General features: G+C 55.1%; 1 protein-coding gene across 1 annotated transcript in view; it reads left to right on the top strand.

Moving 5' to 3' along the window:
- The window catches only part of ATP4A (ATPase H+/K+ transporting subunit alpha), a 50915-nt gene that overhangs the window by 34940 nt on the left and 3208 nt on the right, over positions 1–12767 (top strand). The window contains 3 exon segments of the mRNA XM_061444196.1: positions 903–1048; positions 10110–10243; positions 12218–12319. Of these exon segments, the coding sequence (XP_061300180.1) occupies positions 903–1048; positions 10110–10243; positions 12218–12319 (382 nt within the window).

The following is a 12767-nucleotide window of genomic DNA, read 5'->3' as shown; positions in this document are numbered from 1 at the left end:
CCCCACTGACCCCTGGGTCCCTCCCCCACTGATCTCTGCCCCACTGACCTATGGGTCCTGCCCCACTGATCTCTGTGTCCCACCCCACTGATCTCTTCCCCACTGATCTCTGCCCCACTGATCTCTGGGTCCCCGCCCCCACTGATCTCTGGGTCCCCGCCCCACTGATCCATGGGTCCCACCCACTGATCTCTTCCCCACTGATCTCTGGGTCCCTCCCACTGATCTCTGGGTCCCTCCCCACTGATTTCTGCCCCACTGATCTCTGTGTCCCTGCCCCACTGATCTCTGGGTCCCCGCCCCACTGATCTCTGTGTCCCTGCCCCACTTATCTCTGCCCCACTGATCTATGGATCCTGCCCCACTGATCTCTGTGTCCCACCCCACTGATCTCTGCCCCACTGATCTCTGTGTCCCTGCCCCACTGATCTCTGCCCCACTGATCTATGGGTCCTGCCCCACTGATCTCTGCCCCACTGATCCATGGGTCCCTGCCCCACTGATCTCTGTGTCCCTGCCCCACTGATCTCTGCCCCACTGATCTATGGGTCCTGCCCCACTGATCTCTGCCCCACTGATCCATGGGTCCCTGCCCCACTGATCTCTGTGTCCCTGCCCCACTGATCCATGGGTCCCTGTCCCACTGATCTCTGTGTCTCTGCCCCACTGATCTCTGCCCCACTGATCCATGTGTCCCTGCCCCACTGATCTATGGGTCCCACCCCACTGATCTCTGCCCCACTGATCTCTGTCCCCGCCCCACTGATCTCTGCCCCACTGATCCATGGGTCCCTCCCCCACTGATCTCTGCCCCACTGATCTCTGTGTCCCTGCCCCACTGATCTCTGCCCCACTGATCCATGGGTCCCGCCCCACTGATCCCTGGGCCCCGCCCCCCGCAGGCGCCATCCAATCCTTCGCGGGTTTCACCGATTACTTCGTGGCGATGGCGCAGGAGGGGTGGGAGCCGCTGCTCTGCCTCGGCCTCCGCCCGCGCTGGGAGGATCCCCACAACCAGGAGCTGCAGGACAGCTACGGCCAGCAATGGGTGCCTATGGGGCAGACCCATGGAGAGACCCCATAGAGAAACCCCTATGGGGCAGACCCATAGAGAGACCCCATAGAGAAACCCTATGGAACACTATGGGGCCAGCAATGGGTGCCTATGGGGCAGACCCATAGAGAACCCCTATGGGGCAGACCCATAGAGAGACCCCTATGGAACCCTATGGGGCCAGCAATGGGTGCCTATGGGGCAGACCCATGGAGAACCAATATGGGGCAGACCCATAGAGAAACCCCATAGAGAAACCCCTATGGAACCCTATGGGGCCAGCAATGGGTGCCTATGGGGCAGACCCATAGAGAGACCCCATAGAGAGACCCCTATGGAACCCTATGGGGCAGACCCATAGAGAACCAATATGGAACCCTATGGGGCAGACCCATAGAGAACCAATATGGAACCCTATGGGGCCAGCAATGGGTGCCTATGGGGCAGACCCATAGAGAGACCCCATAGAGAAACCCCTATGGAACCCTATGGGGCAGACCCATAGAGAACCAATATGGAACCCTATGGGGCAGACCCATAGAGAACCAATATGGAACCCTATGGGGCCAGCAATGGGTGCCTATGGGGCAGACCCATAGAGAAACCCCATAGAGAAACCCCTATAGAACCCTATGGGGCAGACCCATAGAGAAACCCCTATGGAACCCTATGGGGCAGACCCATAGAGAACCCCTATGGAACCCTATGGGGCCAGCAATGGGTGCCTATGGGGCAGACCCATAGAGAACCCCTATAGAGAAACCCCTATGGAACCCTATGGGGCCAGCAATGGGTGCCTATGGGGCAGACCCATAGAGAGACCCCATAGAGAGACCCCTATGGAACCCTATGGGGCCAGCAATGGGTGCCTATGGGGCAGACCCATAGAGAGACCCCTATGGAACCCTATGGGGCAGACCCATAGAGAGACCCCTATGGAACCCTATGGGGCCAGCAATGGGTGCCTATGGGGCAGACCCATAGAGAGAACCAATATGGGGCAGACCCATGGAGAAACCCCTATGGAACCCTATGGGGCAGACCCATAGAGAACCCTAGAGAGAAACCCCTATGGGGCAGACCCATAGAGAACCCTAGAGAGAAACCCCTATGGGGCAGACCCATAGAGAAACCCCATAGAGAAACCCCTATGGAACCCTATGGGGCCAGCAATGGGTGCCTATGGGGCAGACCCATAGAGAACCCTAGAGAGAAACCCCTATGGAACCCTATGGGGCAGACCCATGGAGAACCCCTATGGAACCCTATGGGGCCAGCAATGGGTGCCTATGGGGCAGACCCATGGAGAACCCCTATGGAACCCTATGGGGCCAGCAATGGGTGCCTATGGGGCAGACCCATAGAGAGACCTATAGAGAGACCCCTATGGGGCAGACCCATAGAGAAACCCTATAGAGAAACCCCTATGGAACCCTATGGGGCAGACCCATAGAGAAACCCCATAGAGAACCCCTATGGGGCAGACCCATGGAGAAACCCCTATGGAACCCTATGGGGCCAGCAATGGGTGCCTATGGGGCAGACCCATAGAGAACCCCTATAGAGAAACCCCTATGGAACCCTATGGGGCCAGCAATGGGTGCCTATGGGGCAGACCCATAGAGAACCCCTATGGGGCAGACACATAGAGAAACCCCTATGGAACCCTATGGGGCAGACCCATAGAGAAACCCCTATGGGGCAGACCCATAGAGAAACCCCTATGGAACCCTATGGGGCAGACCCATAGAGAAACCCCTATGGGGCAGACCCATAGAGAAACCCCTATGGAACCCTATGGGGCAGACCCATAGAGAAACCCCTATGGGGCAGACCCATAGAGAAACCCCTATGGAACCCTATGGGGCCAGCAATGGGTGCCTATGGGGCAGACCCATAGAGAACCCCTATGGAACCCTATGGGGCCAGCAATGGGTGCCTATGGGGCAGACCCATAGAGAGACCCCTATGGAACCCTATGGGGCAGACCCATAGAGAGACCCTATGGAACCCTATGGGGCCAGCAATGGGTGCCTATGGGGCAGACCCATAGAGAGAACCAATATGGGCAGACCCATGGAGAAACCCCTATGGAACCCTATGGGGGCAGACCCATAGAGAACCCTAGAGAGAAACCCCTATGGGGCAGACCCATAGAGAACCCTAGAGAGAAACCCCTATGGGGCAGACCCATAGAGAAACCCCATAGAGAAACCCCTATGGAACCCTATGGGGCCAGCAATGGGTGCCTATGGGGCAGACCCATAGAGAAACCCCATAGAGAAACCCCTATGGGGCAGACCCATAGAGAGACCCCTATGGAACCCTATGGGGCCAGCAATGGGTGCCTATGGGGCAGACCCATAGAGAAACCCCATAGAGAAACCCCTATGGGGCAGACCCATAGAGAACCCCTATGGAACCCTATGGGGCAGACACATAGAGAAACCCTATGGAACCCTATGGGGCAGACCCATAGAGAACCCTAGAGAGAAACCCCTATAGAACCCTATGGGGCCAGCAATGGGTGCCTATGGGGCAGACCCATGGAGAACCCCCATAGAGAAACCCCTATGGGGCAGACCCATAGAGAACCCCCATAGAGAAACCCCTATGGGCAGACCCATAGAGAAACCCCTATGGAACCCTAAGGGGCCAGCAATGGGTGCCTATGGGGCAGACCCATAGAGAAACCCCATAGAGAACCCCTATGGGGCAGACCCATAGAGAAACCCCATAGAGAAACCCCTATGGGGCAGACCCATAGAGAAACCCATAGAGAAACCCCTATGGAACCCTATGGGGCTAGCAATGGGTGCCTATGGGGCAGACCCATAGAGAGACCCCATAGAGAAAACCCCTATGGAACCCTATGGGGCAGACACATAGAGAAACCCCTATGGAACCCTATGGGGCCAGCAATGGGTGCCTATGGGGCAGACCCATGGAGAAACCCCATAGAGAACCCCTATGGGGCAGACCCATAGAGAGACCCCATAGAGAAACCCCCTATGGGGCAGACCCATAGAGAACCAATATGGAACCCTATGGGGCCAGCAATGGGTGCCTATGGGGCAGACCCATAGAGAAACCCCTATGGAACCCTATGGGGCAGACCCATAGAGAACCAATATGGGGCAGACCCATAGAGAACCCCTATGGAACCCTATGGGGCCAGCAATGGGTGCCTATGGGGCAGACCCATAGAGAGACCCCTATGGAACCCTATGGGGCAGACCCATAGAGAGACCCCATAGAGAAACCCCTATGGGGCAGACCCATAGAGAAACCCCATAGAGAAACCCCTATGGAACCCTATGGGGCCAGCAATGGGTGCCTATGGGGCAGACCCATAGGGACCCATCATAGAGAAACCCCTATGGAACCCTATGGGGCAGACACATAGAGAAACCCCTATGGAACCCTATGGGGCCAGCAATGGGTGCCTATGGGGCAGACCCATGGAGAAACCCCATAGAGAACCCCTATGGGGCAGACCCATAGAGAGACCCCATAGAGAAACCCCTATGGGGCAGACCCATAGAGAGACCCCATAGAGAAACCCCTATGGGGCAGACCCATAGAGAAACCCCATAGAGAAACCCCTATGGAACCCTATGGGGCAGACCCATAGAGAACCAATATGGAACCCTATGGGGCCAGCAATGGGTGCCTATGGGGCAGACCCATAGAGAGACCCCTATGGAACCCTATGGGGCCAGCAATGGGTGCCTATGGGGCAGACCCATAGAGAGACCCCTATGGAACCCTATGGGGCCAGCAATGGGTGCCTATGGGGCAGACCCATAGAGAGACCCCATAGAGAAACCCCTATGGAACCCTATGGGGCCAGCAATGGGTGCCTATGGGGCAGACCCATGGAGAACCCCTATGGGGCAGACCCATGGAGAAACCCCTATGGAACCCTATGGGGCCAGCAATGGGTGCCTATGGGGCAGACCCATAGAGAACCAATATGGGGCAGACCCATAGAGAAACCCCTATGGAACCCTATGGGGCCAGCAATGGGTGCCTATGGGGCAGACCCATAGAGAGACCCCATAGAGAAACCCCTATGGAACCCTATGGGGCAGACACATAGAGAAACCCTATGGGGCAGACCCATAGAGAAACCCCTATGGAACCCTATGGGGCCAGCAATGGGTGCCTATGGGGCAGACCCATAGAGAACCCCTATGGAACCCTATGGGGCCAGCAATGGGTGCCTATGGGGCAGACCCATAGAGAGACCCCTATGGAACCCTATGGGGCCAGCAATGGGTGCCTATGGGGCAGACCCATAGAGAGACCCCATAGAGAAACCCCTATGGAACCCTATGGGGCCAGCAATGGGTGCCTATGGGGCAGACCCATAGAGAGACCCCATAGAGAAACCCCTATGGAACCCTATGGGGCCAGCAATGGGTGCCTATGGGGCAGACCCATAGAGAAACCCTATAGAGAGACCCCTATGGAACCCTATGGGGCCAGCAATGGGTGCCTATGGGGCAGACCCATGGAGAGACCCCTATGGAACCCTATGGGGCCAGCAATGGGTGCCTATGGGGCAGACCCATAGAGAAACCCTATGGAACCCTATGGGGCAGACCCATAGAGAACCAATATGGGGCAGACCCATGGAGAACCCCTATGGAACCCTATGGGGCCAGCAATGGGTGCCTATGGGGCAGACCCAAAGAGAAACCCTATAGAGAGACCCCTATGGAACCCTATGGGGCCAGCAATGGGTGCCTATGGGGCAGACCCATAGAGAACCCCTATGGGGCAGACCCATAGAGAAACCCCTATGGAACCCTATGGGGCAGACCTATAGAGAAACCCTATGGGGCAGACCCATAGAGAAACCCCTATGGAACCCTATGGGGCAGACCTATAGAGAACCCCTATGGGGCAGACCCATGGAGAAACCCCTATGGGGCAGACACATAGAGAAACCCCTATGGAACCCTAAGGGGCCAGCAATGGGTGCCTATGGGGCAGACCCATAGAGAGACCCCATAGAGAAACCCCTATGGAACCCTATGGGGCAGACCCATAGAGAACCAATATGGGGCAGACCCATAGAGAACCCCTATAGAACCCTATGGGGCAGACCCATAGAGAAACCCCTATGGAACCCTATGGGGCAGACCCATAGAGAAACCCCTATGGAACCCTATGGGGCCAGCAATGGGTGCCTATGGGGCAGACCCATGGAGAACCCCTATAGAGAGACCCCTATGGAACCCTATGGGGCCAGCAATGGGTGCCTATGGGGCAGACCCATAGAGAGAATCCCCTAAGGGGCAGACCCATGGAGAAACCCTATGGGGCAGACCCATAGAGAAACCCCATAGAGAAACCCCTATGGGGCAGACCCATAGAGAAACCCCTATGGGGCAGACCCATGGAGAAACCCTATGGGGCAGACCCATAGAGAAACCCCATAGAGAAACCCCTATGGGGCAGACCCATAGAGAAACCCCATAGAGAAACCCCTATGGGGCAGACCCATAGAGAACCAATATGGGGCAGACCCATAGAGAAACCCTATGGAACCCTATGGGGCCAGCAATGGGTGCCTATGGGGCAGACCCATGGAGAAACCCTATGGGGCAGACCCATAGAGAAACCCTATGGAACCCTATGGGGCCAGCAATGGGTGCCTATGGGGCAGACCCATAGAGAACCCCTATGGAACCCTATGGGGCCAGCAATGGGTGCCTATGGGGCAGACCCATAGAGAACCAATATGGGGCAGACCCATAGAGAAACCCCATAGAGAAACCCCTATGGGGCAGACCCATAGAGAAACCCCTATAGAGAACCCCTATGGAACCCTATGGGGCCAGCAATGGGTGCCTATGGGGCAGACCCATAGAGAAACCCCATAGAGAAACCCCTATGGGGCAGACCCATAGAGAACCCCTATAGAGAGACCCCTATGGAACCCTATGGGGCAGACCCATAGAGAACCAATATGGAAACCTATGGGGCCAGCAATGGGTGCCTATGGGGCAGACCCATAGAGAACCAATATGGGGCAGACCCATAGAGAAACCCCTATGGAACCCTATGGGGCAGACCCATGGAGAACCAATATGGGGCAGACCCATAGAGAACCCTAGAGAGAAACTCCTATGGAACCCTATGGGGCAGACCCATAGAGAACCCCTATAGAGAAACCCCTATGGAACCCTATGGGGCAGACCCATAGAGAACCCCTATAGAGAAACCCCTATGGAACCCTATGGGGCAGACCCATAGAGAGAACCAATATGGGGCAGACCCATAGAGAAACCCCTATAGAGAAACCCCTATGGGGCAGACCCATAGAGAACCCTAGAGAGAAACCCCTATAGAACCCTATGGGGCAGACCCATAGAGAACCCTAGAGAGAAACCCCTATGGGGCAGACCCATGGAGAAACCTATGGAGACCTATGGGGCAGACCCATGGGGAACCCCCTATAGAGACCTATGGGGAGGACCCATAGAGAACCCCCTATAGAGCCCTATGGGGCAGACCCACAGGGAACCCCCTATAGAGCCCTATGGAACAGCCCCCCTATAGAACCTGATGGACCCCCCTATAAAGCTCCCCTATAGGACCCCATAGAACCGCCCCCTATGGAACCCCCATATAGAACCAACCCCTGCAGAACCCTATAGACCTGCCCTATAGAACCCTATAGAACCAAGCCCTATAGAGCCCTATAGACCTGCCCTATAGAACCCTATAGAACCAAGCCCTATAGAGCCCTATAGACCTGCCCTATAGAACCCTACAGAACCAACCCCTACAGAACCCTATAGACCTGCCCTATAGAACCCTACAGAACCAACCCCTACAGAGCCCTATAGACCTGCCCTATAGACCCCTATGGAACCAAGCCCTATAGAGCCCTATAGAACTGTCCTATAGAACCCTATGGAACCATGCCCTATAGAGCCCTATAGACCTGCCCTATAGAACCCTATGGAACCATGCCCTATAGAGCCCTATAGAACCCTATAGAACCAAGCCCTATAGACCCCTATAGACCTGCCCTATAGAACCCTATGGAACCAAGCCCTATAGAACCCTATAGACCTGCCCTATAGACCACTATGGAACCAAGCCCTATAGAGCCCTATAGAACCCTATAGAACCAAGCCCTATAGAGCCCTATAGAACTGTCCTATAGAACCCTATGGAACCATGCCCTATAGAGCCCTATAGAGCCCTATAGACCTGCCCTATAGAACCCTATGGAACCAAGCCCTATAGAGCCCTATAGAACCAAGCCCTATAGACCCCTATAGACCTGCCCTATAGAACCCTATAGACCTGCCCTATAGAGCCCCATAGAACCACCCCCTATAGAGCCCTGTAGATCCCTACCGAACCGCCCCGATAGAACCCAACAGAACCCAATAGACCTCGATAGACCCCAATAGACCCCAATAGACCCCTCTAGCGCCCCATAGCGCCCCATAGCGCCCCCCAAGTGACCCCCATCTCCCCATAGACGTTAGATCTCATTCGGTAGATCTCTACCGAAGCACCCCGATAGAACCCAACAGAACCCAATAGACCTCGATAGACCCCAATAGACCCCAATAGACCCCTCTAGCGCCCCATAGCGCCCCATAGCGCCCCCCTGTGACCCACATCTCCCCATAGACGTTAGATCTCGTTCGGTAGATCTCTACCGAACCACCCCGATAGAACCCAACAGAACCCAATAGACCTCGATAGACCCCAATAGACCTCGATAGACCCCAATAGACCCCTCTAGCGCCCCATAGCGCCCCATAGCGCCCCCCAGTGACCCCCATCTCCCCATAGACGTTCGAGCAGCGCCGGTACCAGCAGTACCCGTGCTACACCGTGTTCTTCATCAGCATCGACATTGGCCACATCCCCTCTTGGGCTCCATAGAACCCTATAGAACCAAGCCCTATAGAGCCCCATAGACCTGCCCTATAGAGCCCTATAGAGCCCTATAGACATGCCCTATAGAACCCTATAGACCTGCCCTATAGAGCCCCATAGAACCACCCCCTATAGAGCCCTGTAGATCCCTACCGAACCGCTCCGATAGAACCCAACAGAACCCAATAGACCTCGATAGACCCCAATAGACCTCGATAGACCCCAATAGACCCCAATAGACCCCTCTAGCGCCCCATAGCGCCCCATAGCGCCCCATAGCGCCCCATAGCGCCCCCCAAGTGACCCCCATCTCCCCATAGACGTTAGATCTCGTTCGGTAGATCTCTACCGAACCACCCCGATAGAACCCAACAGAACCCAATAGACCTCGATAGACCCCAATAGACCCCAATAGACCCCTCTAGCGCCCCATAGCGCCCCCCAGTGACCCCCATCTCCCCATAGACGTTCGAGCAGCGCCGGTACCAGCAGTACCCGTGCTACACCGTGTTCTTCATCAGCATCGACATTGGCCACATCCCCTCTTGGGCTCCATAGAACCCTATAGAACCAAGCCCTATAGAGCCCCATAGACCTGCCCTATAGAGCCCTATAGACCTGCCCTATAGAGCCCCATAGAACCACCCCCTATAGAGCCCTGTAGATCCCTACCGAACCGCTCCGATAGAACCCAACAGAACCCAATAGACCTCGATAGACCCCAATAGACCTCGATAGACCCCAATAGACCCCTCTAGCGCCCCATAGCGCCCCATAGCGCCCCCCCGTGACCCACATCTCCCCATAGACGTTAGATCTCGTTCGGTAGATCTCTACCGAACCACCCCGATAGAACCCAACAGAACCCAATAGACCTCGATAGAACCCAATAGACCTCGATAGACCCCAACAGACCCCAATAGACCCCTCTAGCGCCCCATAGCGCCCCATAGCGCCCCCCCGTGACCCACATCTCCCCATAGACGTTAGATCTCGTTCGGTAGATCTCTACCGAACCACCCCGATAGAACCCAACAGAACCCAATAGACCTCGATAGACCCCAATAGACCCCAATAGACCCCTCTAGCGCCCCATAGCGCCCCATAGCGCCCCCCAGTGACCCCCATCTCCCCATAGACGTTCGAGCAGCGCCGGTACCAGCAGTACACGTGCTACACCGTGTTCTTCATCAGCATCGAGATGTGTCAGATCGCCGACGTGCTCATCCGCAAGACCCGTCGCCTCTCGCTCTTCCAACAGGGGCTCTTCCGGTGCCTATGGGGCGCTATGGGGCGGGCTATGGGGCGGGTTATGGGGGGGGGGGGGCTATGGGGGCTATGGAGTGCTCGAGGGATCTATAGGGGGTGTAGAGGTCTATAGAGTCGATAAGGGGGTCTATGGGTCTATAGAGGCTATAGGGGGGTCTATGGGTCTATAGAGGCTATAGGGGGATCTATGGGTCTATAGGGGGTGTAGGGGGCTCTATAGAGGCTATAGGGGGATCTATGGGTCTATAGAGGCTATAGGGGGGTCTATGGGTCTATAGAGGCTATAGGAGGATCTATGGGTCTATAGGGGGTGTAGAGATCTATAGAGGCTATAGGGGGGTCTATGGGTCTATAGCGGCTATAGGGGGGTCTATGGGTCTATAGAGACTATAGGGGGTCTATGGGTCTATAGAGGCTATAGGGGGGTCTATGGGTCTATAGAGGCTATAGGGGGTCTATGGGTCTATAGAGGCTATAGGGGATCTATGGGTCTATAGGGGGTGTAGGGGGCTCTATAGAGGCTATAGGGGGGTCTATGGGTCTATAGAGGCTATAGGGGGGTCTATGGGTCTATAGAGGTCTATAGAGGTGATAGGGGGGTCTATGGGTCTATAGAGGCTATAGGAGGATCTATGGGTCTATAGGGGGTGTAGAGATCTATAGAGGCTATAGGGGGGTCTATGGGTCTATAGCGGCTATAGGGGTGTCTATGGGTCTATAGAGATCTATAGAGGCTACAGGGGGGTCTATGGGTCTATAGAGGTCTATAGAGGTGATAGGGGGGTCTATGGGTCTATAGAGGCTATAGGGGGAGCTATGGGTCTATAGGGGGTGTAGAGGTCTATAGAGGCTATAGGGGGGTCTATAGAGGCTATAGGGGGGTCTATAGAGGCTATAGGGGGGTCTAGGGGTCTATAGAGGTCTATAGAGGCTATAGGGGGTCTATGGGGTCTATAGGGCTCTACAGGGGTCTATAGGTGTCTGTTTGGCTACAGGGGTCTATGGAGTCTAGAGAGCTCTATAGGTATCTATAGGGGTCTATGGGGTCTATAGGGTCTATGGGGTCTATATGGGGCTATAGGTGTCTACAAGGGTCTATGGGGCCTATAGATGTCTATAGGGGTCTATGGGTTCTATAGGTGTCTATATGGGTCTATAGGTGTCTATAGTGGGCTATAGGGGTCTATAGGTGTCTACAGGGGGCTATAGGGGTCTATAGGAGTCTCTGGGGTCTATAGGGGTCTACAGCGGGCTATAGGGGTTTATATGGGTCTATGGGGTCTATATGGGGCTATTGGGGTCTATAGGGGTCTATGGGGTCTATACATGTCTATAGGGGTCTATAGGGATCTATAGGGTCAATAAGGGTTTATATGGGTCTATGGGGTCTATAGGGCTCTATAGGGCTCTATAGAAGTCTATGGGGTCTATAGGGCTCTATAGAAGTCTATGGGGTCTATGGGGTCTATAGGGCTCTATAGAAGTCTATGGGGTCTATGGGGTCTATAGGGCTCTATAGAAGTCTATGGGGTCTATGGGGTCTATAGGGCTCTATAGAAGTCTATGGGGTCTATGGGGTCTATAGGGCTCTATAGAAGTCTATGGGGTCTATGGGGTCTATAGGGCTCTATAGAAGTCTATGGGGTCTATGGGGTCTATAGGGCTCTATAGAATCTATGGCGTCTATGGGGTCTATAGGGCTCTATAGAAGTCTATGGGGTCTATGGGGTCTATAGGGCTCTATAGAAGTCTATGGCGTCTATGGGGTCTATAGGGCTCTATAGAAGTCTATGGGGTCTATGGGGTCTATAGGGCTCTATAGAAGTCTATGGGGTCTATGGGGCCTATGGGGTCTATAGAAGTCTATGGGGTCTATAGGGCTCTATAGAAGTCTATGGGGTCTATGGGGCCTATGGGGTCTATAGGGTCTATGGGGTCTATGGGATCTATGGGGTCTATGGGCGCCGTGTCCCGCAGGAACCGCATCCTGGTGCTGGCCATCGTGTTCCAGGTTTCCATTGGCTGCTTCCTGTGCTACTGCCCCGGGATGCCCAACGTCTTCAACTTCATGCCCATCCGGTGAGCACGGCCCACTGGGACCCACTGAGACCCACTGAGACCCATTGAGACCCATTGAGACCCACTGAGACCCACTGAGACCCATTGACACCCACTGAGACCCACTGAGACCCACTGAGACCCACTGAGACCCACTGAGACCCACTGAAACCCATTGAGACCCACTGAGACCCACAGCACCCACTGAGACCCACTGAGACCCACTGAGACTCATTGAGACCCACTGAGACCCACAGCACCCACTGAGACCCACTGAGACCCATTGAGACCCATTGAGACCCACAGCACCCATTGACACTCATTGAGACCCATTGACCCCACTGACACTCATTGAGACTCATTGAGACCCACTGAGACCCATTGAGACCCACTGAGATCCATCGACCCCACTGACACCCATTGACACTCATTGAGACCCACTGAGACCCACTGAGACCCATTGACACCC

This window comes from Pezoporus flaviventris, unplaced genomic scaffold (genome assembly GCF_033815535.1).
Source record: "Pezoporus flaviventris isolate CSIRO_AGI_PZ_B2104156 unplaced genomic scaffold, CSIRO_AGI_Pfla_v1 ptg000725l, whole genome shotgun sequence".
Lineage (NCBI taxonomy): Eukaryota > Metazoa > Chordata > Aves > Psittaciformes > Psittacidae > Pezoporus > Pezoporus flaviventris.
This window is presented reverse-complemented; position numbering and strand designations above follow the sequence as displayed.